The sequence below is a fragment of the Amphibalanus amphitrite genome, unplaced genomic scaffold (genome assembly GCF_019059575.1).
Source record: "Amphibalanus amphitrite isolate SeventyFive unplaced genomic scaffold, NRLGWU_Aamphi_draft 000145F_arrow, whole genome shotgun sequence".
NCBI lineage: Eukaryota > Metazoa > Arthropoda > Thecostraca > Balanomorpha > Balanidae > Amphibalanus > Amphibalanus amphitrite.
The window spans coordinates 208,185-232,622 of NW_024881640.1; the positions used below are offsets into that span (position 1 = coordinate 208,185).

The 24,438-nt window shown below is 47.2% G+C and overlaps 2 protein-coding genes across 4 annotated transcripts; one reads left to right on the forward strand and one right to left on the reverse strand.

The window, feature by feature from the left end:
• The first annotated feature begins 6,775 nt into the window (after window positions 1-6,775).
• LOC122382698 (cubilin-like) lies at window positions 6,776-9,867 on the forward strand. The gene is made up of 2 exons (XM_043368372.1): window positions 6,776-6,895; window positions 8,750-9,867. Exons 1-2 carry the CDS (start codon window positions 6,793-6,795, stop codon window positions 9,574-9,576), a joined length of 930 nt encoding a protein of 309 aa, XP_043224307.1. The 5' UTR covers window positions 6,776-6,792; the 3' UTR covers window positions 9,577-9,867.
• Window positions 9,868-12,163: 2,296 nt separating this feature from the next.
• LOC122382699 (superoxide dismutase [Cu-Zn]-like) lies at window positions 12,164-24,341 on the reverse strand. Of its 3 annotated transcripts, none has more exons than XM_043368373.1 (7): window positions 24,121-24,341; window positions 17,375-17,468; window positions 15,931-16,065; window positions 14,565-14,676; window positions 14,108-14,214; window positions 13,481-13,629; window positions 12,164-12,571 (listed from the first exon to the last, which is right to left on the reverse strand). In XM_043368373.1, exons 1-7 carry the CDS (start codon window positions 24,129-24,131, stop codon window positions 12,439-12,441), a joined length of 741 nt encoding a protein of 246 aa, XP_043224308.1. In that variant the 5' UTR covers window positions 24,132-24,341; the 3' UTR covers window positions 12,164-12,438. The 3 variants fall into 3 exon arrangements, with proteins under 3 accessions (XP_043224308.1, XP_043224309.1, XP_043224310.1); XM_043368374.1 differs by having other exon boundaries at window positions 15,931-16,062; window positions 24,121-24,333; XM_043368375.1 differs by lacking the exon at window positions 15,931-16,065 and having other exon boundaries at window positions 24,121-24,302.
• Between the last annotated feature and the right edge of the window lie 97 nt (window positions 24,342-24,438).

The following is a 24,438-nucleotide window of genomic DNA, read 5'->3' on the forward strand; positions in this document are numbered from 1 at the left end:
TGGCATCATCGAGCGCCACCACCGCACCATCAAAGTGATGGCCGCCCGTCAGGGATGCACCATACCAGAAGCCGTGCACCGTTATAATGTCACGCCCAAGGACGGGCGTGCTATTACCACGGCCCCGATACATGGTGCCTACCGTCAGGCTGGCAGAGACTTGTGCGTGCAGTCACAGGGAAACACAGCTGCTCCTCCTCAGACGGCCGGCCAGCCTGGTGTGTATCAGCCCGGTGATGCGGTGTGGGTCCGAAAACGGGGCGATCGGTGCACCGCCGTGTCAAAGGAGGGCACTGTCACCAAAGTCGTATCCGCTCAGACGATTGAAGTGGATGGAGTCCCATGGCACGTGCGAAACATTCGTCATCGTCTTGCCAACAACGGTGACGACGCAATGGCTGCTTCGACGGATGATGAGCACGAAGAGGAGATCGCCTGTCCGGTTCCGACCGCCCATGTGCCTGGACAGCTGGCCATTGAGGCGCCGGCGGCGGTGGAGCCGTCAGAGCTGACCCCAGCTGTCGCGCCGACCGAGCAGACCGAGCCGGTCCCTCGAGCAGCAGCTGAGACGGATGGCGGTGCCGGAACAGAGGAGCGGATCCATACAGTGAAAGTTGTAAAAACAGAAACTGAGGGATTGTCAAACGACCGTGTGAACGAAGGTAGAGCGCCAGCGGAAAGTGTAGATAATTTCGATAGTTATAGTGACGTGCTAAGAAGGGGTTTGCGCTGCAGGCGTGCGCCGCAACTCTTCGGCGCTCCCATCCCCCATTAGTTAAATTGTAGTTAGATGTGTTCTTTAGGAACAGGGGGGAATGTGTCTCTCTGTTTGTTCACATAGTTTGTATTCTAGCCTTGTCGCGTAGGGTCGGCGTCGGGTCATAAGTGGTCATAAATGGAGGTCCATGTGCCACACATGTGCGCGGCAGCAGGGACACGCCGGCCCGTATATCGGGCGGCCCGGCTGGACATTTGGAGACGGGCGGGCAGTGGAGAGCAGGGCGGGAGAGAGAGAGGACGGGTCGGTGTGCGCGTTGAGATGTCTGAAGGGTGAAGAAATACAGTCTACGATAGACGCAAAGTTTGAATGCCACACACCGCAATTGTAAAATTCCAACACAGGTCAACCAATCGCATTTCTGTAATAACGAACTGTCCTTTTGGTTAAGTGTCTTCCGTTGTCACCCACAAATCTGCGATAGCTCATCTGATAAAAAAATGCACGAGGAAGCTTGTCGTGAAAAGTGTAAGCTAAGGCGGTGAAGTCCAGACGGTGGTATATCAGAACTTCCATCTAACGTTGATAAACTGGATTCCATACGGAAAGGGGTGAAAATGATCGCATTACTCCAGCAAGTTGATGAGTAAAGTACACCTTCATATTGATTAACGAAGGGTCTACTCAGGAAAGTTCTCAGTCGTCGGCTTTTAGACTTTGGTGCTATTTATCGAAATCGGTTGAACGGCTGAAGACAGTTGAACACGGACGATGATAGCAGATCCAGAATAAGCGACGCTGAACTTCACTCATTGGTTAACGTTTAAGGGTTTTCTGCGGCCTTGCGGCCCGAAGACTCTTCCACCTCAGCAACATGCACAATCTTCTTTAACGGTTCACTTCGAAAGTAATCCACGAAAGTAGCGCCAGCGCCCAGCAGCTCTCCTTTTATGCCCGCGCCTGTGCGGAGGCTAGGCCGGCTTACCAGAAGTGTGGCCGCTCGCGCCGCGCTGCTACCCTACCGGATCCTTCAGGCACTCTAACGGTGTCTCACATGTCCACCGGCCGCGCCGCCAGGCAGCGGGTCCAGCTCCGGCTCCGGCTCCGGGCTGCTCGCGTGGCTCCTCCGTGACAGGGCATATTTACCTCATGGATATTTACCGTCCAATAAGGCAATCTGAGTGACCGCCACCGTACGGCTAAATGTGGCCGGTCGGCGCGGTGCTCATGCTTCCTTTTCGGTGGTTTGGCGGCGCGCGAACCGTGCTAGACGTGCCTCGCATCCGGGAGGATGCCGGAATGGGGCGCGGGCGGATCCGGGAGACAGGCAGGGCGCGGGCCACGCGAGACAGGCGCAAAAAAAAAAACGTCTGAGGATGTCCTGTGAGGTGTAGTGCCTCCGCTCTGCCTCGTTGGGATAGGTATGGCCGAATCCCATGAGAGTGTACGGAAGCCAGTATCAAGAATGTAGATTTTAGACGCATCCATTGATGTAACTTGATGTGCTCGAGTGTTGAAACCCAGCATTTATGACATGGTGAATCGATGAATGCCCCTGCTTCTTTTTCGGGTATTGTATAAGGCTCGATCGATGAAGCGATGATGAAAGCAGCATCGATGAAAAGCTGGGATTCATCGATTCTGTGCTAATTATTGCTCGCAAATTGACAGCACTGGGCAGTGCAGCACCAGTGTGTTTGTCTTCCTTCATCAAAATAAGTTGCTTTGCCTACTCATTAGTAGAATGGAAATAACTGCCAACCTCGTGCTGTTTTTGTTAGGGCTCCGTGCCAAAATGAGACAAGATGTACCTACTCCAACTAAAAAATGTTGCGGTATGGTGTCTTTACCGTCCAAGTTTGCACGCCTCCCGGACAGCATTATACACCATGGCGGACCAGTTCGTTATATAACATAACCTAAAAGCGGTAGGCATGGTAGACCGAACGATAACTCATTTTTAGTTCGACTCATTGCGGACGTTTGGTGTTGCACAAACGGGGACTGGCTGCAGCTCCTATTTGTTCGAGCTTTGATTGTAGTTGCGCATCTGCTTTGCTTTTATTTAGGAAAAGTGTAGGCCATCATAGGATATTCGATAATGTTCAATCAAGAAGTGGTTCATAGCTCAGTTCCGTTGTCAAATACTGATCACCAGAGATGGCGGTGGACGCGTTTACACAATTTCTGTATGCGGTACGTGCAACCTTCGGTGATGGCCCCAGCAAACAATTCTCTTGACGTCAGGAGCAAATCGTCGATGAAATTCGCTGTTCCTACATCAAGTTACCGTATGTGTAAGTGTTTAAGGACGGTAATTAATTGTAGCTTGAATTTCTTGATTCATGTATACGCTGCTGATACGTGCACAGCAGTGTCTGTGCGGTAAGTCATCACCAGGCATTATTTAAATCACGAGGAAATCCCGTTGAACGTGCTACCTTACCGGATTTTGTGATATCAATGTTGTCCTTCAACATCATTATCAAATGCCCGCTTCATTTTAGCAGCTCAACCATTACAAGGACATCGAACATGCCGCATAATTAGTTAACGAAGATGGCCCATTTCTATAGCATTTTATGGTGTTGTGTTTTCCTATGTTATTTGCACGAAGTCGTATGTTTCGAAGGAGCTGAAAATGAACACGCCACGTAGTTTGGAAGATTATTACCCAAACAGATTGTTAGAAGCTTTGGTCTTTCCTTTCTTTGTAATGATCTATTCGTTAAACCACTGTGCTTCAATGCAATTCCACCAAATGTATTTTACCGAAACTGATGGTAAGTAGCTCCCACATCGAGTGTGAGGATAATTGCACCTTGGAAGCTGTGAAAATCTGATCTTTTGTCATCTCAGTTGTCTATCGGGCCGAACACAAGGTTTAGGGCACGTGCTATTTAAAGCATGTTATTGTTCACTGCCTTATCTTTTTTTTCTGTGTTAATGTCACTCACATATGAAAGCAAAAAAAAAAAAACGTGCTGAGCTCAATACCTACAATTGTATAGAACAATGCTTCGTTTTCCTAGTTGGTAGCGTTGTTTTCTTGTTGCGCGGAGCCACTAACACAAGCAAGTTGCGTCTGTTCTTCTTTATTTGACTTTACTAACATACCTATTACCTACCCATCAAGTAACCTACGAGCAGCAGGGGGTGGCATAAAGTTGTCCCCCCCCCCCTTTATGTTTTGTTGAATATCTCCGAAACCAGATGAGCTATGAACATGAAACCTGGCTCAGCTTCAAATGAATACCTACTAATGTTTGTTGAAAGTTGGGTGGTTGTAGCACTTAAGATGACGTCACAGTGACGTCATAAAATGTTGTCGTTTTCCGATTTGGAGCGTTTCTAATGTTGCTGAGCATGAAAATCAACTGTAAATGAACTAAACGGCACACACATTTAAGTACATACACATCAAGCTAGTTCTTGACCAATTATCTTTCCTTTATATTTGGTCCCATATATCGGATAAATCGTGAGGAAACTAGGCGTCGCAAATCTATAATTTGACTTCTGACGCCACTGTGACGTCATTTCAAATGGGATCGGCAGCAAATTTGGACAAAACCTCGGCTAGGTATTCAGAAAGTTGTGTGCAAAGTTTCGCTTTTCTATCTTTTGGCGTTGCGACGATATCGTCGCAGAAGTAAAGGGGGGGGGGGCAACTGTATGCCCGCCGATCTGCTGAGCCGGAAACATGGTTAGATACATACCTACCTCATTCTAGCATTCACATCTACATAAAACAAGGAAAAATGATCATTTTGCCTAATTTTGAATCGTATGTATCGCTGCCAGTCCCGCCAAGTTCGCTGCGTTGACATTCATGATTCACGCTATGGGAAATATCGGTCTACCGTAAGGTTCACTTGTCCCGATATGGGAAAGGCATGCGAAAAACGATGTTGTTGATCTCTTTAACACGCAATCGTGTCACCAAACGTGCGTACTGTTGAAACTCGAGCCGCCAAATAGGCATAACGAGTCAGAATCGACAGGAAGAGATGGACAGATGTGACTGACTCGTCGTCGGAATGCATTGTACGGCTGCGTGCAACGTTTTCCCGTATGAACGATGACTCGAGTTAGAGGGAACTGCTTAATCATTAGTGCGTAGTTGACTCATAAACTGTTACCACCTGAACTTTTTCTTGTCTTTTATTTCTATCTTTTATTGTTCTGAGCATCGTCAGCTAAGTACCAAATTAAGTCAACCCTAGCAATAAATCGCAGCAGTGGTAATAAAGATAAACAAATAGTCGACTCCAAAGAGGTTGTAGATTGCTCCGTCTGAGCTTCGCTCGACGCTCGTGGATCACAGAGCTGTCGTGCAGTCCTACCGCGTGAGTTACGGATCCACGGAACAGAGAATGTCAGCCGCGGGACCGATACCAGAACCGCGCCCTAATGTTCACCGATCAACATCATCCTCGAACGGTCGGCCGCAGCCTTGGATGACATTCTTTTATGCACACAAATAACCGTAATCAGCTACCAAAAGTGGACGAAGAAACACTGCATGGTAGACATGTTCCGTGGACATGAAAACTGGCTGGCGATGTAACTTGTTGATAAGCTGAGGACAGTTATGGATGAGCAAAGTAAACATTCAGAGAAACATTCAGCAAATTTATTGATTTTTTTTGTAGAGTTTTTAAGCAAAATATCGCTACAGGTACCGTGGCAATCAGCCTGGCTGCGAGTCCGTAGCAAGCACCTCACCGACGTAACGAAGGCTGTCAGGTCAGTCGGTATTCGGCGGTAGCTGATGAACGGAGTGCATCTTATCATACTGCTATAGCTTGGGACAGAAGCCCGACCCTCGTCAAACCGTGGAACCGCCGCTCCGCACCATTGCCAGCTCCAGTCGCGTGAGCATCGGCCAGTCGAGCGTCCGAAAAAAAATCCAGCGGGACGGCCAGACGCGGCGGTAAAAATCAGTCGAACCGGCCACTCCGCGCGGACAGCAGGACTGTCCGCTTTTCCGCAGCGGAGGCGCTTTGCACACTGATGTTATTTCTTTATTGGTATCTCGCATGCTTGCGTGGTGGAGCCGTTTATTTACACGCGCTGTGTTGTCGATTGAGTAGGACAGAATTTTATTTTGACTGGGCTTTGGGCATGGTATGCCCTACGTATTAACCAATGTCTTCTGAATGAGGTGGTTTGAGTGCGATGCTGATCCCGTCAGTAAAAACCCATGTGAAAACAATGGCCATCTATGCTAATGGATGAATCATGGAAAAACGGAGTTAATGAGGACGCTAACAACTGTTCCATTGTTGCGTAGTGCGCTGCGTGACATGTGCCTATGTTTTTTTCAGTAGTGACGGGCGACATTTTGAAAGTCCAGTTATGGCTTTAGTTAGGCTAGCTGGTTGGGGCAATACCAAAACAAGGACATTTTCTCATAGATATTGTCTGTAAGTAGCTGGATAATAATATCTAAGCGGCGCAGAAGTACGAGCTGCCATCCTATTACCTGGCTTAGTATGAATGTTCAGTGCTCATTCGTTATTTGCGGATTTTCTTGCTATTTTTACACCACGGTATTTACCTGCGGTATCACGTTCATAAAATGCAAGCAGCTATATTTGAAGTTGTGTTACTGAAATATCCAGTACGGGCACGACACAGGATTCTAAACCCTCCCCTCAAACTGTAACAAATGTACTTTAAATATAAGTGTCAGATAGAGTTGATGCTGTTTTAACGTGGTATAGTCAGGTTTTACAAACACAAAGCTTGCTGGCGATTTTCGTATCGGCACAATTCAAAATTGGACCTTGGTTGTTGCCGCGGTTGTTGACCAGCATTGCTAGTTATTCACACTTGTGGTACGGTGGCTGTGCCATTTCCGATAGATAAATGATCTCATTAATAACGCAGCCTGATTTATGATACTGATTGTCATTCACGGACATGTTTTCTCCTACATTTAATCGCTTTCACGTGTGATAGATAACGATCAAGTGTTCTTGTTTGGCATAAAGCTCTGTGGCGTGATTAATTGGCCCACTTGATGCATGCGAATAACCGTATATAAGATGGAAAGAAATTGGTTTTGAATGAGTGGTGAACAGTTCTGCAACATGCATCCCTCTCAGCAACTCTTCTGCCTCCTGGCAGTCGGACTGACCGCCGTATCGGCTGCAACGATCACTTCCAAAGGTATGTCAAATGGTACATGCGTTTGTACTTTGTAGTACAGGTATGTAAATTGCATTGGCTATTGAGCATCAAAATTTGTTTTAACGTGCTAAGCCGATGCATGAGTCTGGTGTCAATGAACGCTTTGGTACTATCCCCATGCGAGCTTTCATAATATGTATGTGCATTACGCAAGTAACATTGAATGGCTTTGCAAGCACTCGCCAGGGGCAACATTAATCTGTCACCTAGTTATATGCAATAAAACTTTAGCTAAACATATGTCCATTTCTTTTCTAGGTTAGTATCAAATTGCACCTTGTTCTCGGTGATATTTAAACTGCTGTTCATCGAAAGCTCATTGCATTGGCTATTTATTTTGCTATTTGCTATTGTGCTTAAATCGTCTATGTTAGCCGTTTTCACAACGGCCATCTGGTACACATTTGGTGCACATTAGGTGCAGAGTTGGTGCATATTTGGTCACATTATAGGGTCATTGCGTTTCCTAGAAGGTATTATGTTGGGTTCCACAGTAGCTTATATACCTGATTTTGTTCCATTATCAGGCATCATTTTCGATTAGATCACTGAAATAAATTCATGGTATGAAGATATTTGTTGTAAAAGAGATTTGGTGTAGGTTTGGTTAACCCGTGCGGGGCTGGGGTCTCCAGCCGAACGCGCGGGGCTGGGGGGGGTAAATTTTACCCCCCCCCTGTTATCTCCCGAACTAATGGTCCGATTTGGAAAATTCAAACGCCAGTCGAAAGATCTCATCACGAACAACTAAAAACATGTACTTAATTTAAAGTTTGAGGTCAAGGTCAAGGTCAGGTCAAGGGTACAAATTGCAAGTGTCTACAGTATCGGCCTTGCACCGTAGTTGCCGAAGAATGGAGTCATGGACTGAGACTGATTGCCCAAAACGTGTTCTTAGGCTACCAAGACAATATTCGTTGCATACAATATCATTCAGAGGTCCAGGTCAAGGTCAGGTCAGGTCAGGTCAGGTCACCAAAAACAAAATATAGAAAAGGGCATGTGCGACACATGTTTTATGGGTCATTTTACACATAGAATTCAATAGGCGCACTCAATAAGTGATATAGACCACCTCTGGATGAATTTCAGGTCGAGGTCAGGTCAAGTGAGGTCAAATTTTGAAATTAGTTGTTAAGGCCTAAAATCGTGTCTATCTGATGCAGTTTTTCACGGCGAATCGAATGGTGCTATTTTTGTTTCCGTACGAGGTCTAGAACTTCAAAAAAAAAATCATTTTTCAAAATTTTTGTGTGTCGTGACGTCATAAAAGTTTGAATAACTCCCACATTTTTGAACCGATTCTTCTAAAAATTGGTATGTAGGTGCACATAGACCACTTCTCTGACATATATTCCGGTTTTTTCGATACACTCAAAATTTTGGATTTTATAATTATTTTCCCCAAAAAATCAGTTTTTTGAAAAAATTTGGGCCAAAATCCAAAATTTTCAAAAAACCGAGATAGCCATTTGATAGACAAAGTAGAATTACGTATAACCTTTTTTTGTTACGTCTTGATTCCTTTAAAAATGAAGATGTTAGCGGCGTTTGAACTTTTGCCGTTTTTGAGCCGAAAATGGCGAACATGACGTCACTAAAACGTCAAATTCTCAAAAAATTTCCGACGGATTTCGCTCAAATTTTCAGGGAACGTGTCAAATTGATGTAAGAAAAGGTACTGAAAGTTAGGTGGCTCTGCGTGCCGCCGTTTTTGAGATATTGCAAAAATTCGCGAGGGGGGTGAAATTTACCCCCCCAGCCCCGCGCGGGTTAAGTTTGGTGCATTCGCCAGATAATGCACAACACTGATCATTGTATTGCCTCTTTCAGATTTCAGCCTCCAAAGACAGCATGCCACGATTTCGGCTCAGTCCATGATGGAGGAGAGATCCGTGTACGACACTCCCCGCCTGGCATGTGACACTGCAATACAGTACCTTCAGCCTGGAGTGTACCACATGCAGTCACCAAACTACAAACGTGACGACCCCGGTAATTACACCAATGACTTCCGCTGCAAATACCGCATGCACGCAGCCGACAGCAATGGCATGCTGCGCTTCGACTGTTTCTTTTTCCAACTGGAGGACAGCCAATACTGTCTAAAAGACTCATTCGCAGTTGCCAGAGATGAAGGTGCTCAGACGATAACGAATTTCTACTGTGGGAGAACTAAAACGCCGAAAACACTGTTCGCCAAGAATATCGATGTTTCTTTCAAAACCGACTCGTCCGGCACCGACAAGGGTTTCTTCTGCACGGTGATGTCTAAGGAGGCGGCAGCAGGCTGCGGCAGTCTGCCGTGCGGCAAACGTTATCTTGGACCGGGAACTTACAGCCTCCTCAGTCAGAACTACCCCGAAAACTACGGAAACAACATCTACTGCAAGTGGGAGCTGGTAGCCAGCGATCCGTCAAACACGGTGGACTTCAGCTGCAGCAGCTTTGACATGATCTCCTGGGACAACTCCTGCGAGTGGGACTGGATGAAGGTCGACGGTGTCCGCCACTGCAACAACAACAAGCCTGCTCCGCAGCAGTTCACGGGCGGCGTCACCGTGGAGTACTCCACACCGAACTTGCCTCACAAAACAAGAAAGGGATTCAAATGCACTGTTTCTATTCGTGATTCCAAATTGGCAAATGAATCTAACTGAACAGAGCACCAAACAAATGAATCAAAACGGACCGTCCACGCTGGAACAAGTAACTGCCGAAAAGGACCAAGATCACCCGATGAACCATGTCTCGATCTGCTTTCTGAGCGATTATTTTACAATGTGGCAGTGAGGAGCTGACTCTTCACATTAAATTTTTGACAGTTATTCCGGGGATATTGTTTAAGGGCAGTGTCTGTTGGGTCTTGTTTTTAATGGAATTTTGTTCTTTTGGAAGTGTGCTTTATTCGGAAGACTTTCAAATAAAAATATAATTTTATGCATTACAAACGCGAGTTTTCAAAGCATATTCACACACTTCAGATGAAGCCTTTCCTTGGCCTCCAATGCATTACCGCCTAGCACGTTTAATGCATTACCGTCAATGCATTACCACCAGTAGCACGTTTGTCTTCACTGATTTGTTCGATGTTTGTTTTGTTGGGTTAGGCCCTTTCGGTCGACAAGACCATTGCAGAGCCGGAAGGATGATAGGAATTAGGGGGAGACATTGGTCTGGGCAGGCACCCTAGTGAGTCGCCGGGGCTGAGCCCGTCCAGAGGACAGGCCACCCAGCCCCAAGGCACTCACTGCACCCGGCTACGGGGTGCGCTCCCTCGGGAGCAGCGGTGCCGCTCCAAGGGAGCAGCCCGCATGAGATAAAGTTGCCTGTCCAGCCCGGAAGGGGTTGTGGCGTGGAGGAGAAGGATTTCAGTTTCCTGAGGATAGAAGCACGGATAGGTGATTTGTTCGATGTTCATGAATAGGTAGGTATACACTTGCAAGTTGCAGTTGCATGACCATGGGCCAATTCTGAGGACGCTGACGGTCAGTGGTTAATGGGAACTCAAATATTCTTAACCTAAAAGTTCTTAAATGTCCGCTGACGTAGGTAAATAAGCGTGCTGGCCTTAACCTAATTGCATGTCTTCCTTGGTGCGTTGTCCACCCAGTCTCGGATTTTTCCTGCCTGAAAACACGACTGTGCTGCCACCTGTCGTCGGTGGCGGCATGTGAACGGTAGAGGGCAATGGAAAGTAGTATAGAGGAGGCTTCAATGCACCAGCCACTGCTTCATGCCTGACCTGAAGCTCTGAACTCCTCAGAGATGGACGTGCCTTGTTCAGGTGAGTTGTTATATAACCTCAGCTCTCACCCGTCAGTTGTTTCCATCCTCAGGGCAAGCAAATCCTTCTCCTGCACGCCGCAACCCTCGGTCCGGGCTGGACGGGCAACTTTTCATGCGGCCTGCTCCCAGGGGAGCGCACCCGTAGCCGGGTGCAGTGAGTACTTGGGACTGGGAGGTAAAGTAATCTTGCTTGGAGGGCTGGTCGGCCTGTCCTTTGGACGGGCTCAGTCCCGGTGGCTCACTAGGCTGCCTGCCCAGACCAATGTCTCCCCTTAATTCCTATCATCCTTTCGGCTCTGAAATGGTCTTGGCAGACCGAAAGGGCCTAACTCAACAAAGCAAATAACTCGTCGGTTAGGAAGGTAAGGAGGCAATTGCTCTTTAACGATCGGACATTGTAGGTTTGACAACTTTTTGCCCCACCAACTTCCCTGGAAAAGTTCCACCCATGCACCTAGGTGCTAGGCATCTACAAATATCCCTCTAAAATTCGTACCAAGACCGTTAGGATTTAACAACGCAAGCCAAATCCAGCAATATTTGGAACACCTATAACAGCAACTTTTGTGGTCATCTCGCTCATTTTCCATGATAATGCTGATGGTGGTGGTGAACTCGTTGACGCTAGAATATTTTTGCCGTAAAGCAGGCTATCCTTGAGGCTTGTCCCGTGGTCTTTTGAGCCCCAGCTCTCGTTTTGACTACACAGCATGCACCTCTTATATGTTCCTCCGTTATCGGCGGCCACCGTGCAATTGCTTTTGCCTTTTACATGTTTTCTCTAATCAAACGGTGCAGACATGCCGACGCAGACCACTGCCCATCCTCAATTTTTTTTTCCAGGAAATGGTTGGCCATTCTGGAGGCTGTCTTTGATGGCTGGTGCCTGCCTCGAACCATCCACTCCATCAACCATTGCATAGGCGCCTCTTATTTACTGTGCTGTGGCCGCCTGCAGGATTATTGCTATCGAAAAGAAGCTCTTCGTATGCCGTGCAACTCCGGGCTGATAGGGGAAATGTTGGACAGCAATTACATGACATGAGCATTGTGGAACATGTCCAAACTACATGCCGCTATGCCAAAGTTGTTATAAAGTGGCTGTAGCAGAAAACCGAAAGAGATAAGGGACATAACATTTTTACGGCGACAGTTAAAACCTTTGGTTGGTACCATGCACAGGGATAAGAGCATGACATATTTAGGTAAATTCCCTTTCTTCCGCAGTTGTGCTATTTCCTGTAGGTAATTCATCTGTTTATTTCACTTCATGTCAAATGTTTTAATGTGAGACGGGGTAAGCACGCTTATAATATCAAAGCGGGTCCCGAACCAGTTTTCGCGTAGAAGGTATTTAGGAGGCATTTAGAAGGCACCGCAAAGAAGGTCACGTGACGATAGATCGTCGCTTCCTGCTTACGTTTAATTGGTTTGCTTTCTTGTCTGTAAAGATCACGCTTGTACTCTATTTTTTCTTTATTTGAAAATATTCATTCAAGCATGCATAAGACAATGGGTTCATGTATTTCCTTATGTGGTAGATAAGATAAGAGGAACACGACATCACACTTAAACGAGCCTTCGGAATCACATCCAATTAATGATACTTTTTTAACACTTCACAACCACTTGCTGATTGACATTACGTCACATTGGTGATCTGCCAGCCAATAGGCGTTGGCGACGAGCCGAGCACGGCCGCTGATTGGCGCAGTCAGCTGCTGATGATGACATTACGAGCAGCGCGGTGAGTTGTTGGGGGCGATGATTCCACACGCCAGACGCATGCCGGCGTTGCCCGTCTTCAGGCTGCCCTCGTTGCCGCCCTTGCCGAGGTCATCCCGGTCGGAGTGTACCACCACTGACCTGAGGTCGGGGCATGAGGTCAGCTCGGCAGTTATCGACAACAGACGGAAGGCAAACATCGGTCAACGGACAACCGATACAGAGGTCAACTGCTTTAGTTATACCTGGTGGGCTCCTGTCGGCAGAGACGATTGTTAAACAATAAACACGCATCGCATCACACTCATATTGTAAATCACATCTCACCATCACAATTTTATTGCATGCCACATTATAACGTATTGCTGTGATGTGAGGTTTGTGATAGGAATTAGGAGGTCTAGGTTTATCCCTAATTGGTGCTACCCAGTTTTTCTTTCCTCTTATCCATTAGAGAACTTTTTCTCCATCTATCTACAAAACGCAATCAGTTATCTGTTCGCACCAGTGACGCACCCAAGGGGGGCCCCTCAGGCCCCGGTATATTTTTTCAAACACTGGATAAAACGTCTTTTACTAGGAAGGAAAAGTGATATCAAAGTTTCATTTATGTGCCCCTGGTTACCCGAAGGGCCCCTGATGACCTGATGGGCCCTGCAGTCATCCGAGGGCCTCCGGTTCCCTGGGCCCCTGGTCGCCGGGGGGCCTGGTCGCATGGGGGCCTCTGGTCGCATGGGGCCCCTAGTCGCCAAGGGGGCCCCTAGTAGCGGGGGCCTGGTCGCATGGGGCCCCTGGTTGCCTGGGGGCCCCTGGTCGCCTGGGCGGCCTGGGGGCCCCCGGGTCACCTAAGGGCCCCTTTGAAGTAGGTGGCCCCCTCCTGGACGAAATCCTGGGTACGTGCCTGGTTCGCACCCACCCATAGATACCCATTCCCACCATCAGTCTTATACCAAGTGTTACAAACAGGTAATATAATGTCCTATCCACATCCACCTATGGGCGAAGCTGCCGTCCACACCAGTCCACCCACGGGAGGACTCCAGCACTCACCTGCGGAAGATATCGGCCTCTCCGGGGAACAGGCTGATGATGTCGTCGACGATGTTGAGCTCGGCGATGCCGTCAAAGTTGGCCTCGATGTTGCCGAGGTCACCCACGTGGCGGGAGTCAATGCCGTTCGTCTGTGCTCCGTGCGGGCTCTGGCGATGGAAGGGTCGGGTCATGGTCAGTAAGAGATAAAGGAAAGCATATATGTAGTGAAGGTAGCACCGTGTATCGGTAAGCTTTTTGACGAATGTGTGAATAAACTATCGTGAAAGCGCTGAGAACAGTCATTTTCTTTAGCGTTAACAGGTTGTTTGCATTTGAACATTATTTAGTGTGACCGGACGAAAGTTTGTTGACCGGACGAAAGTTTGTCTCCTCTTGACCTCCGACTGCTCTGCTCTGAGACAGGCTGTTGACTCATCCCGTGCTGAGCGGGGAAGGGAGCGTAGGAGGGGCACGGGTAAGTTGTTTGAAACTTGCTGGCGTGTCGTCCACCGTACTCGTTACGGAACGTAGGTAACAGACGTTGGGAAAATTGACTCTTCCAGGTCTCTTCCGGGTCTCTTCAGCGGGTGCCTCATCGCATGCCCGCTATCACGCGCTCCCATCCTGCACTACAGTCACACCCACCTGGAACGGGTTGAAGTGTCCGCCGGCGCCCTTGCACTGATCGGTCAGGTTCGGGTGCTCGTGCACGTGCAGGCCGTGTTTGCCAGGAGACAGGCCCGAGATACGACCTGAGGAACGGTGAAAGTGAATACCGCGGGCTGGGAGGTTCCAGGTAACAACACTATATGTAAGTACAGTTGCATGTGGATATGCCGTGACTTACGGAGTGACGACGCTAATGGACTTAACAGGTTCTCCCTTAATTGCTTGGTTGAAATTACGAGACAGGCAATTACAATCGAATTCAGTACTAACTCAAATTCAGTAAACCTTCATCCACGAATTAAAAGTTTATGAGAACGAACATTTCACAAATTATTACGGCCCTCTTCACACTTCGCAGTCTTTTTATGAAGGGCTCGTGTGGTCAACGAATAGGTACATGATTTAATATCGGGACAGTCATTTTTGAACCCACCTGTGATCATGACGGGGTGGTCGGGGCACTCCTGATAGAAGAACACCGCGCCGCTGACCTGATTGCTGACCCCGGAGACGAGATCCACACGCGCCGACACGGCCGTGCAGGGCTGTGACCCGAGACACCGGTCAGAACACGGGGTACGGGGACCCGCAGTTGCTACTGTACACGAACCCCAACTCTAGCCGTCTGTCCTGTCCAGTAGCAACCGACAACATTGATATCGACCGCCGGTCCCTGTACAAGAGCAGCTGAGGTTTTCTCTGCGTGCCCTCTGACAGCTTATCGTTGTTCCCTGTGAGGGTGCTGGGACAATTTACTCAGGGTCGCTGTACAGTAGCAACTGCGGGTCCCCGTACGAGGTAATGGAAAACTACGACGAGACGTGACAGTGTAGGACTGTGACCCGAGACAGTGGTCAGTACTAGAGGTAATGGAGGTAATGGATGACAGACGAGACGATGAGACACGGCAGCGCAGGGCTGTGACCCGATATTTCGGTCAGAACACAAGGTGATGGAAGAGAGGTTAGACGATGAAGGAGTGACGAAGAAATGACGATTTATGTCTAGACACTTGATAAATGAAAAGTGAAGACTCAATAATTGTGCTGAATAAGCGGGGAATGGCAAGGAAGCAATGATCTCATCAAACAATCAGCTTATGCCAAGGTAATATTTTCGAGGCTCGGGAGAATTTACGATGACAAGAATCAGGAACATGAAGCGTATCAAGATCAATCAGGGAACGAAATAACTTCAATCAATTTACCAGCACTTCGATAAGATCATCGTTTCAGTAGCATGCGTCTTATTGAAACGATGATCTTATCAAACATAACTTCACGATCACGCTCCGCTAGAGGCGCATAATATCGTTAAGACCTCAGACCAGGGTCAATAACTCCCGATCGAAGTCAGAGTTGTTGTTCAAAACAGGCCTTGAACCCTCAGTTTGGAATGCATGGGCTGCTCCGTGGGGAGCATACCGCGCATTCTCGGAGCTGTAGAGGGCCGGGGATGACCTCAGCTGGGTAGATCGGGCAGATGCTATGATTAGTTTCCCGAGATTGCCTTTGATGCTAGTTACGCGTTATTCAAAGGTGATGTTGATTATTTTGCCGCTCCTGTATAGATCATAAATATGGTGGTATTTTGATGGGCTTTAACCAGTTTTTCTTAGGATTTATCACTGTCAGAACAAATCTAAGGACCTTACCACCAACAACCAGTCGTCAACAAAACAGCAGCAGCTGTGCGTGCACGGTGCAGCGTCACAGATGCGCCCCCAGCCTGTTAACCTACCTGGCCACGCAGCCTGAATTGCGTACCTACCTGAGGACTGAAGCCTGTTCAGTACCTACCTGCCGGATGGGCACAGCCGGCGCCGGCGCCGGCGGCCGTGGCAGGAACGAAATGTCCTGTGGCGCTGGGTATGGCTCGAACGGTCTCCGTGGGGACAGTGAGGCCGACCAGAGAGGGTTGGGAGCCGCGCCCTGCTGTCAGAACGTCCCGAACACACCCAGACACCAGTCAGGAAACAGGCACCACCTCCGAGAAAACGATAACGGAGAGATGGCATGCGGTAGGTAACACAAACATAAAACATAAATGAGCAGAACATGCTAGTCACTAGTACCAGTTACTTCTACATCGAGGGTTGATAACACGCGCTAATGAGGAGCAGATCTGTTCCTTTTGGTCTCATTTTTGTTACATTTAATGAGAAAATAGATAAGGTTTTTGCAAGTAGGTAGAAGAGTCGATTCTGCTCCTCAAAGCGCATGCTATCACCCTAAATCGCAAGAACACGTATGAGAGGTTTCCAAAACACATGCTAAGAAAAGTTTACTGCACGCCTCTTCCAGCGTCTGTCTCCCGATGATTTAGTCACCACATTACGCAGAATAGCAATACACCTCCCAAACACAAAGCGAACGATAAAGCAATTTCAGTAAGGCGTAAATAAAGCAGTGAAGTTAGTGGCAGCAAATCCGCGACGCCCCATTTTCCTGTAGGCTGACGTTTAAAGCGAGCTCGCGTCAGCACAACAAAGCAATCTTCGTATGACGTTGTATCGTCGGTACACGAAGGTACAGCAAAGCGTAAACAGGGAAGCCTACTTACCCTCCAAGCACACATAGCGCATATGCAAAGCTGGCGGCCAAAGGCCGGTGTAGTCGACGGCGCAGCTGGTTATGTTTTTACAAAGCTGTTTGGGGGCTTACCTGGCCTGCACCGGAGAAGTGTCGGCAGAAATGGTCTGATCGGTGGTTCGGCAGAAGTATGGGTTAACCAGTTATTGTTTTGTGTTGTAAAATTTCGCCAGGAATAATGTAATCGATATGGTGTGGCCAGAGCGAGGTCTGGTATGCCTTGATTATGTTAAGTGTGTCTGGAGAGAGACCTGTAATGGTATGGTCATAATCATATCTGGCTAGAGGTCTGGTGTGATGCGTTCATTGTTAATGCTGAGCATATGTCTCTAACTATGATGTTTACGCCAATATACGCCAGGAAGTGTCGTAGTGTGGTCATTCACCTTTCTGAATAATCTGCATGTCAGTGGTCTCTCACCTGACGTCAGTGGTGATTCACTTTACGGAATGTTCTGTAAGATGACTAATCACCGGTCGCTCACCTGAAAGAATGGTCTCACCTGCTCACCTCACCTGTCTGTCACCTGCTTACCTCAACTGCCTGTCTCCATTTTTTTTTCTCTCTCTCTCTCTCTCTCTCTCTCTCTCTCTCTCTCTCTCTCTCTCTCTCTCTCTCTCTCTCTTTACTTCTCTTTCTCCTCTTTCTCACCTGACGAAGAGGAACTCGTCCCGGCCGGCCGCCTGTCGAAAAGGGGCTGAACTGGGCACTGGACAGTCCGGCCAGCGCCAGCAGCAGCAGCGAACTGAAACAGAGGATATGTCAGCTGTTACATCTCTGCAGAGGATGTGTCAACTGTCAACTGTCTACAGAGGATGGATGACCAGATATGTCAACTGCCAACTGTCAACAGAGGATGGACGGCCAGGGCCCAGGGGTGTCAGCTGCCATCTGTCAACAGAGGATGCAAGTGTCAACTGTCAACTGTCATCAGAGGATGGACGGCCAGGGGTGTCAACGGTCAGCTGTCAAGTGTCAACAGAGAATGAATGCTTAAAGCCTAGAGGTCACAAACAGAACAGCGCCTATCAATATGGGATTACTTGCCCCAAGGGATCAACGCACGTGAAAAGGCACATCATAGGGAGGCTCAGCTCATCCAGCCAGGAATAGCAGCAAACATAGCTGCTTGACCTGCAACTCAGTTTTCAATGCCGCTTTTTATAGACGAAGTATGACCTCGGTCGGCAGTCTTCGGTATATTCAGTGTGCGTGCGGTCTGTTTCGCTTGCTAGCTAAAGCGACCTGTATGCGATACGTGAAATGAGTTTTTCGTTGGACAGTTAAATTCTCTTCCTCATCTGGTATTCAAGCTGGTTCGTCTGGCATTTTGGAACAAACGTTCTCCAATGTATATCTCTCGTCAGTTGAAATACATCTCACAATCCACTTTGACTTTAACGAGTTTTATGCGCTTTTTGTACATGTTTTAGTATGCCCTCAGTCATTTTAAAGATCATAGGTATGCAAGTTTGTGGTAGGTGTAGCAGATTAGTTTCTTCGTCGGGCTTCGTTCTTAACCTTTTTTATATGCCTTGCTTATGTAGAACGATTAAAAACAAAACGTTTTACCCGTGTAATGTGCAACGAACATGCTGGTTAGTTATGTCATATCTCTAAGTTTTTAACGCATTTACAGGCAGCAGTAACTTGTCAGAACTAATTTAATTTGGTAAGTGATGCTATGTTTGGTTAGTCTGCATGTGTGACAACTGAAATAGGTACCATGGGGTTACTATCAGCTAAATAATGCGCCTCAAATGGATTGTTTGCGTGTTTGCGGGCACATTAGTACCTCTAACACCGTTTGAGTGTCTATCGCACGAAGGAACGACATCTTTCCTCATTTCAGCGCAAAACACGAACGGTATCATGTTGACAGGTGAAGGTGCGAAGACAGTAGGGTATGATTTCGAGGTGGAAAAGATATAAATCTCACCAACAATCGGAGTTTTTCCTAGACTTCTTTGGGGGGGGGGGGGGGCTATCAGTTTGATTGAATGGGATTCATGCAAATGGAAGCTGAAGGCACACGTGTGTAATGCAACGTTTTACACCTTGTACCAAAAACCTTGTACCATTTTGACTCTCCCAACCGTTTTATTGATTGACAATGGACACGTAATAGCCACTCTGTTGTGGAGTGTCTGCTGAAGTGAATATGAATACACTGCCTGTTGAATTGAAGAAGACTTTGTAAATTTAGCATTGACATGCGCTGAATGTGTAATGATAAAAGTTTATCGGAAGGATTTAACGAACCGTTACGTAAGCGTTGTGATCGTTTCGCTGAATTTTGTCGGGAAGTTCTAAGAGTCTCATTGCGCACTTTAATGTTGCGTGCTCAGCACTGGCCCGCCCAGCTCCAAGGCAGTAGACGTTTCTGACCGGGGCTTTACACCGTGACTTCCAGCGTGACGTGCTCGCTCCTCGCCTGTTGAAGGATTATCTGACGTCGGATAACTTTTTCGCTGCTGTTTGCCTAGCTAGCACCGTCGCACCCGCGTCAGAAGCCGCTCACGCAGTCTTGGAGCACGTCGCCATAGCTGGAAAACAACATGTCGTCGCAGGCAGCGAGCCGTGGCTTCGCCGTCGCCCTGCAAGGTCACGGATTCTTTACTGATTTCGCTGAATAGGGGGCTACTTATATAAGAAGATTACTCCAAGGTAGCATAGCCAGGATCCGTAGATCGCTAATGCCGAATAATCCCCTTTTCTTCAGCCGTGTCCGACTGTGTCTGGTTGACTGAATTGTGACTAATGGATAAGTTGACGATGCCATGCGTTGCAGTTTCATCTCATTTGACCGTTTTCCTTTTATTGATCGTTCTGTTGTGAATCAGGAGGATTGTGTCAATTAGTGCCGAAGGTAAGCCCATTCAGAAATCGCTAACCACATAATTCAGTAGTATCGAGCTGTGCTTGGTCACGGTTTAACGAGGGTTAACTATGGTCTGAAAAATGAGCTGCTGCATGCAAGATCCTAAAAACACCACCAGTCACGGTCGCTCGTCTCATTTGGCTGTAGCGGAGTTTTGCTGATGCCGATACACCTAGCATACGAATCAGTAGGACGTGCTTGGCCTTGTGCAATGTGCAAGACTACAGCGTTACATAATTTAAAGACGTCATCAAGGTTAAGGGTATTTACATGGTTGATGTTAGTGGGTTAGATGGCATCTTACGCTCGGTATAGACACGCTCGCGATCTTTGTTCAAACAGCGTGTTTTGGCATGACACTCCAATGGGGCATTTACATTATGCAATCGTCACACTAATGTCTTTTAGAAACGTACCTTCCCGGTTAAAATGAGTCTTTAAAGCTGTGATGGTTTATCTCGTTTATATGTGATACGTGTGACATTTTGAGAATATCTGCGGCGATGTGAAAATGAATGCTTCAATACTCGAACATAATGAGTGCTCGATAGACCCTGACTCCATTGCTAGCTGTTACGTAAGTGTTAGGTGCTCCGTTACGTAATTTTATTCATAAGGTACAAGTAATGAGATAAATATGATTGTCCTTTTTAGATAGGCAGTGGGCAGCGATTGCTTTGAGAGAAAACAAGGCAATATCAAATTGTTAAGAGCCGTACTATTGCCGACTACTACGATTGCCTATCAAGCGTCGCCGATTTGAACAACGCCCAATGCCCATGCATAGCTCACTGCGTGGACTCAGTGTCTGAGTCCGCACGTATCCTGTTGTCATGTAACACCTCCTGCGTGATATGTAGTCATGGGGAGGATCCCTCGGAAACAGTGTTTCCCAACAAACACCGGGGGCGACCGCCGGTTTTTCTCAACCCCGCTGACCCAATTGTGCAACGGTGTCTGATGTTTCGGCGCATGCACACTTTATGGCGTGCTAGTTTCATAATGACCTCTCGGAGACTGCACCCGAATAATAGTTTGATGGAGGGTTTGTAAGGTGTACTACCTCGCTAGATCTCAGCTCTCCTGAAGCTAGATATCTCGTCTTGGGATGCTTGACTAGTCAGTGATAAGCAGCCCAAACTACGGTATTATATCATTTATTTTCTTGTCTTGTCGCTCCGGTGCCATAATTAGCGTGGAGTCACTATGTCGGTCGTTAGGCACCGCGTAATACCACGTTTGGGCCGTTTGCGCACCTGAGCTGTCAGTAGCTGGGGGTCGGCAGTGGTACGGGGCAGGGTCGCCTGCCGACCGTGACGGCGACACAGCAATCCGTGCCCGTGACGCCGCCACAGTGACCTAGTGACACGGGTCAAACGGAAACGGCCGAACTAGAGGAAATCATGTGTATAGTACAATTTTTGCATTTGATAAATTACCCGGCAAAAACCGTATTTGAAAACAAAAGGTTCAGACTTGCCATATTTACCTGTAACTGTCCACATAATCGATGCAAGTGCGACACATCTAACCCTGTTCCAATGAAACACTGAGTTGGATGTTTGAGTTGACCTTGGTCCATTCTTGGGCTGCCATCCGTGACATGTCTGGGACATTCAGCATTGCTTGGGCACGTGTGGGCGAGAACTGGACTCTCTATATGGCCTGCTTAGGGGACCGCCCGGATAACCGAGTGCCGACTTTCCTCGTCGGACGGGTAGGTTTCTGCACGATTTTTCCCAGAGTCGACACGGTATGCCCCATCCCGGAGAAGGTTGACAGGTACTTTATCTGCGATCGTATGTGCTTCCGAGTGTCATACCCATTTAGGGTGATCTGGTTATTGGTTTACAGGGGATTATGCTAGTGTTCAGTGCGCATTCACGCAGTAAATTAACTTCGTTTAGGTTCAAAATCGGAAGTTTGGACTTCGTTCACATTTCCAGGTACGGGAGACGATGCGAGCAAAATGTGAATGTATTTCTTTTACTGTCACTGACAGACATGACAATGAATTCCGACTTCTTTATTGCTCGTACCTTAGTGATGTTTTCACGGAAACGCTGTAATCCTTACTTTTCTGCCTATGCACGGCAAGGCTTGTGGAATGCGTCGCACAGCAGTGAAAGTTAGCTATCGGTTGCCGTGTGCCTCACGAAAGGTGAGAACCACGGGCACACACACCAGACGATGATTCACCTTCTCACTTGTCTGACCAAAGCGAGATCGGATCAGATGTCACTGTCAGCAGTCTGTAGGTATTTTTCAGGGACTCTGCAAAACACGATATCACTAGCCTGACGGACCTCATAAAGCCCAATGTGGATGCCAAAAGTATATTCGATAAACTCTGCTTAGCCATACCCTCCGGCCTCCAGTCAGATTCCATGACGTTCTTGCATCTTTCAAGCGCTATAGCGTGTCACGTCTTGGCAGCCAACATGTTTTTATGCCAATTCACTGCGCTGAGAGCGTCTGTTGCCTTCAGCTGCAGCTTTATCACGTGCTGACTGCACGGAATCCTTTGCTATCCATTGACCTTGGGTTCCGGTTCTCGGAGGTCGACTTCTAATTGCCGGGCCGCCGACGGTCGCTTTGCGTGACCTTGAGGTACGGATGATATAACAGGAGTGGAGCTCAGGTGGGCGGGTTCAATTGAAATGCTGACGGCAGCCCTCGATTTAAGACTGGATACTTCTTTTCTACATGGTCCGTTATTTTCATTTCTGCCGGAAATGCGTCTCAGGTTCTTTTGAATGCTTACTTGGTACATGTAGTTTCTTTTCTCAATGCATTAAGTGGTTAAATGAATAAAAATCGATGGCATCACGTTCGGTAATTTGGGATCACCAGTCTTGTCGACTGCTCAAGATATAGTGGTTGAGCATTATCTAGCATTATGCTAGGTTCTCCATGGCTAAAAAAAAGATCAGGCTGCAAAATGTGCGCATTGGTTATTTAGGTTTTCGTGCTAAAATCATGAACATCAAGTGGTAACTATATTTTTATGAGCTGAGGCCTCTTGCACCAAAATCCTCTTGCACCAATGCTTGGATTATTTTGCATCGTATACCCAGTCAAGTCTCAAATGTAACAATTTGCATGCAAAATTTTGCAAGCACATGTAGGATTATGTATTGGGCTATTGCAAACAAATTTACCACCGTTAGATTAGCTTATTCTGAAACCGGTTTTTCGATTTTAGCTATCTAGGTAGTTTGGTGCAAGAGGCCTCTGCTTTCCCCAATTTAGAGTTTGACGCTCACCCCACCGTCCTAAAGCTATACATTAACCCTCCCTTGTGCTATCAGAACTAACATTCAAGTCCATCAAATCGGGAAAGTTTCCGATCGAGTTCTTCTAAACTGCGATATTTATGGCCAAAAGTTGTTTTCTTGCTAGTTGAGGCCCACTCAAATTTAATCCACAGTGGCACATGACCGTTTACTCTTTTAATAACTAGGTATGCAAATCTGTATGGAAATTAGATTTGTTGAATCTAAATATGCACGGATCAGCATGCCACTTGTTATGCTGTAATGGTAACATTGCACTTTTTCCTCATTTTTCAGCTATTTAAGTGTTTTTATGGGAATAACTGGCTTCAGTCAACCCTTCAATGAACAGTAGTTGTACATGACAAAGCTCTTGATTTAACTATGAAACGGCACACTATACATTCTAGTAGGCACCTAATTATTAAAAGATTAAACGGTCATGTGCCACTGTGGATTAAATTTGAATGGGCCTCGACTAGCAAGAAAACAACTTTTGGCCATAAATATCGCAGTTTAGAAGGACTCGATCGGAGTTTCCCGATTTGATGGCCTTGAATGTCTAGACACAATCAACTCCATTTTGGAAGAGGCGATCATATACATATATCTTACATTATTTAGCATAGATAACTTTCATTCATGTCATGCATCCTTACCTGGATAAATATACATAGAAAATTAAATCGGTATGTAAACGATACCATTTCTATACTGAAGTAGGCAATGAAGCATATATCACAAAAATTGCTAACTATGCATATCATAGCGTGGCAGTTTACTAATCATATTCGATGTAATTCTTTGGTGGTGTAATCGACAATCTTTCCCTGTCGCATTTGCTTTGATGTATTCAAGTACACAAACGACAAAACAGTGCAATTCAAATCTTTATATCTATATTCGTTTGTGTACTTGAAACAATGTCTTCTTACCAACTTTGATGTATTGTTGGATGTGATATGATGCAGATGCAATTCACTGAAATGGTTACCACTTGGCGCTCACTTTATCCAGTTCTCATAAAACAGATACCATCTTACGATCGGGGATCCAGTCAGCACGCGTTTTTAATCTACAGTTGCTACCATCGCACATGATTATCATCTATTGCAGCTTACAAAACATAAACAATAAACAGTACCACCGATCCCAATCCCATGACTCAACCAATCCCTCCCCTAGCGATCCCCCCTCCCTAGCGATCCCTCCCCCCGCTGTACCCTCTCCGCGTGTCTCACCTGCGGGCCATTATGTGAGCACGTGCGCCGTCTCGATCAGTGTGTCTGTGTTCCACCCGTAGCCGCTCACTGGCTGCCAGCGCTCACACCGTGCACTTATAGCCTGCCCGGGCCGCGGTCCGAGCGCCGTGCCGTGCCGGCCGGCTGGGCTAGGGCCCGGGGCAGCGGCGGTTCAGAGCTCCGCAGAGCTGTGTACGGTGCAGAGAACCGCTGCCAACTCCTCTCAGATTCGTGGAGAGGAGGAGGGGAGGATGACGTTAGCATTCACGCCCGACGGTGATGGGGGATTACAGATTTACCGGGGAGCTGGGGAGATTG

Excerpts from the sequence above, each read along its gene's own strand:
- LOC122382699 (XM_043368373.1), bottom strand. Across the intron at positions 16,066-17,374 it reads GACGAGTTCCTCTTCGTCAG|CAGGGCGCGGCTCCCAACCC; the intron begins GTGAGAAAGAGG and ends ACGTTCTGACAG. Across the intron at positions 14,677-15,930 it reads CGGCTGTGCCCATCCGGCAG|CCCTGCACGGCCGTGTCGGC; the intron begins GTAGGTACTGAA and ends CTCGGGTCACAG.
- LOC122382698 (XM_043368372.1), top strand. The coding sequence starts at position 6,793 with ATGAGTGGTGAACAGTTCTGCAACATGCATCCCTCTCAGCAACTCTTC. Across the intron at positions 6,896-8,749 it reads TGCAACGATCACTTCCAAAG|ATTTCAGCCTCCAAAGACAG; the intron begins GTATGTCAAATG and ends TGCCTCTTTCAG.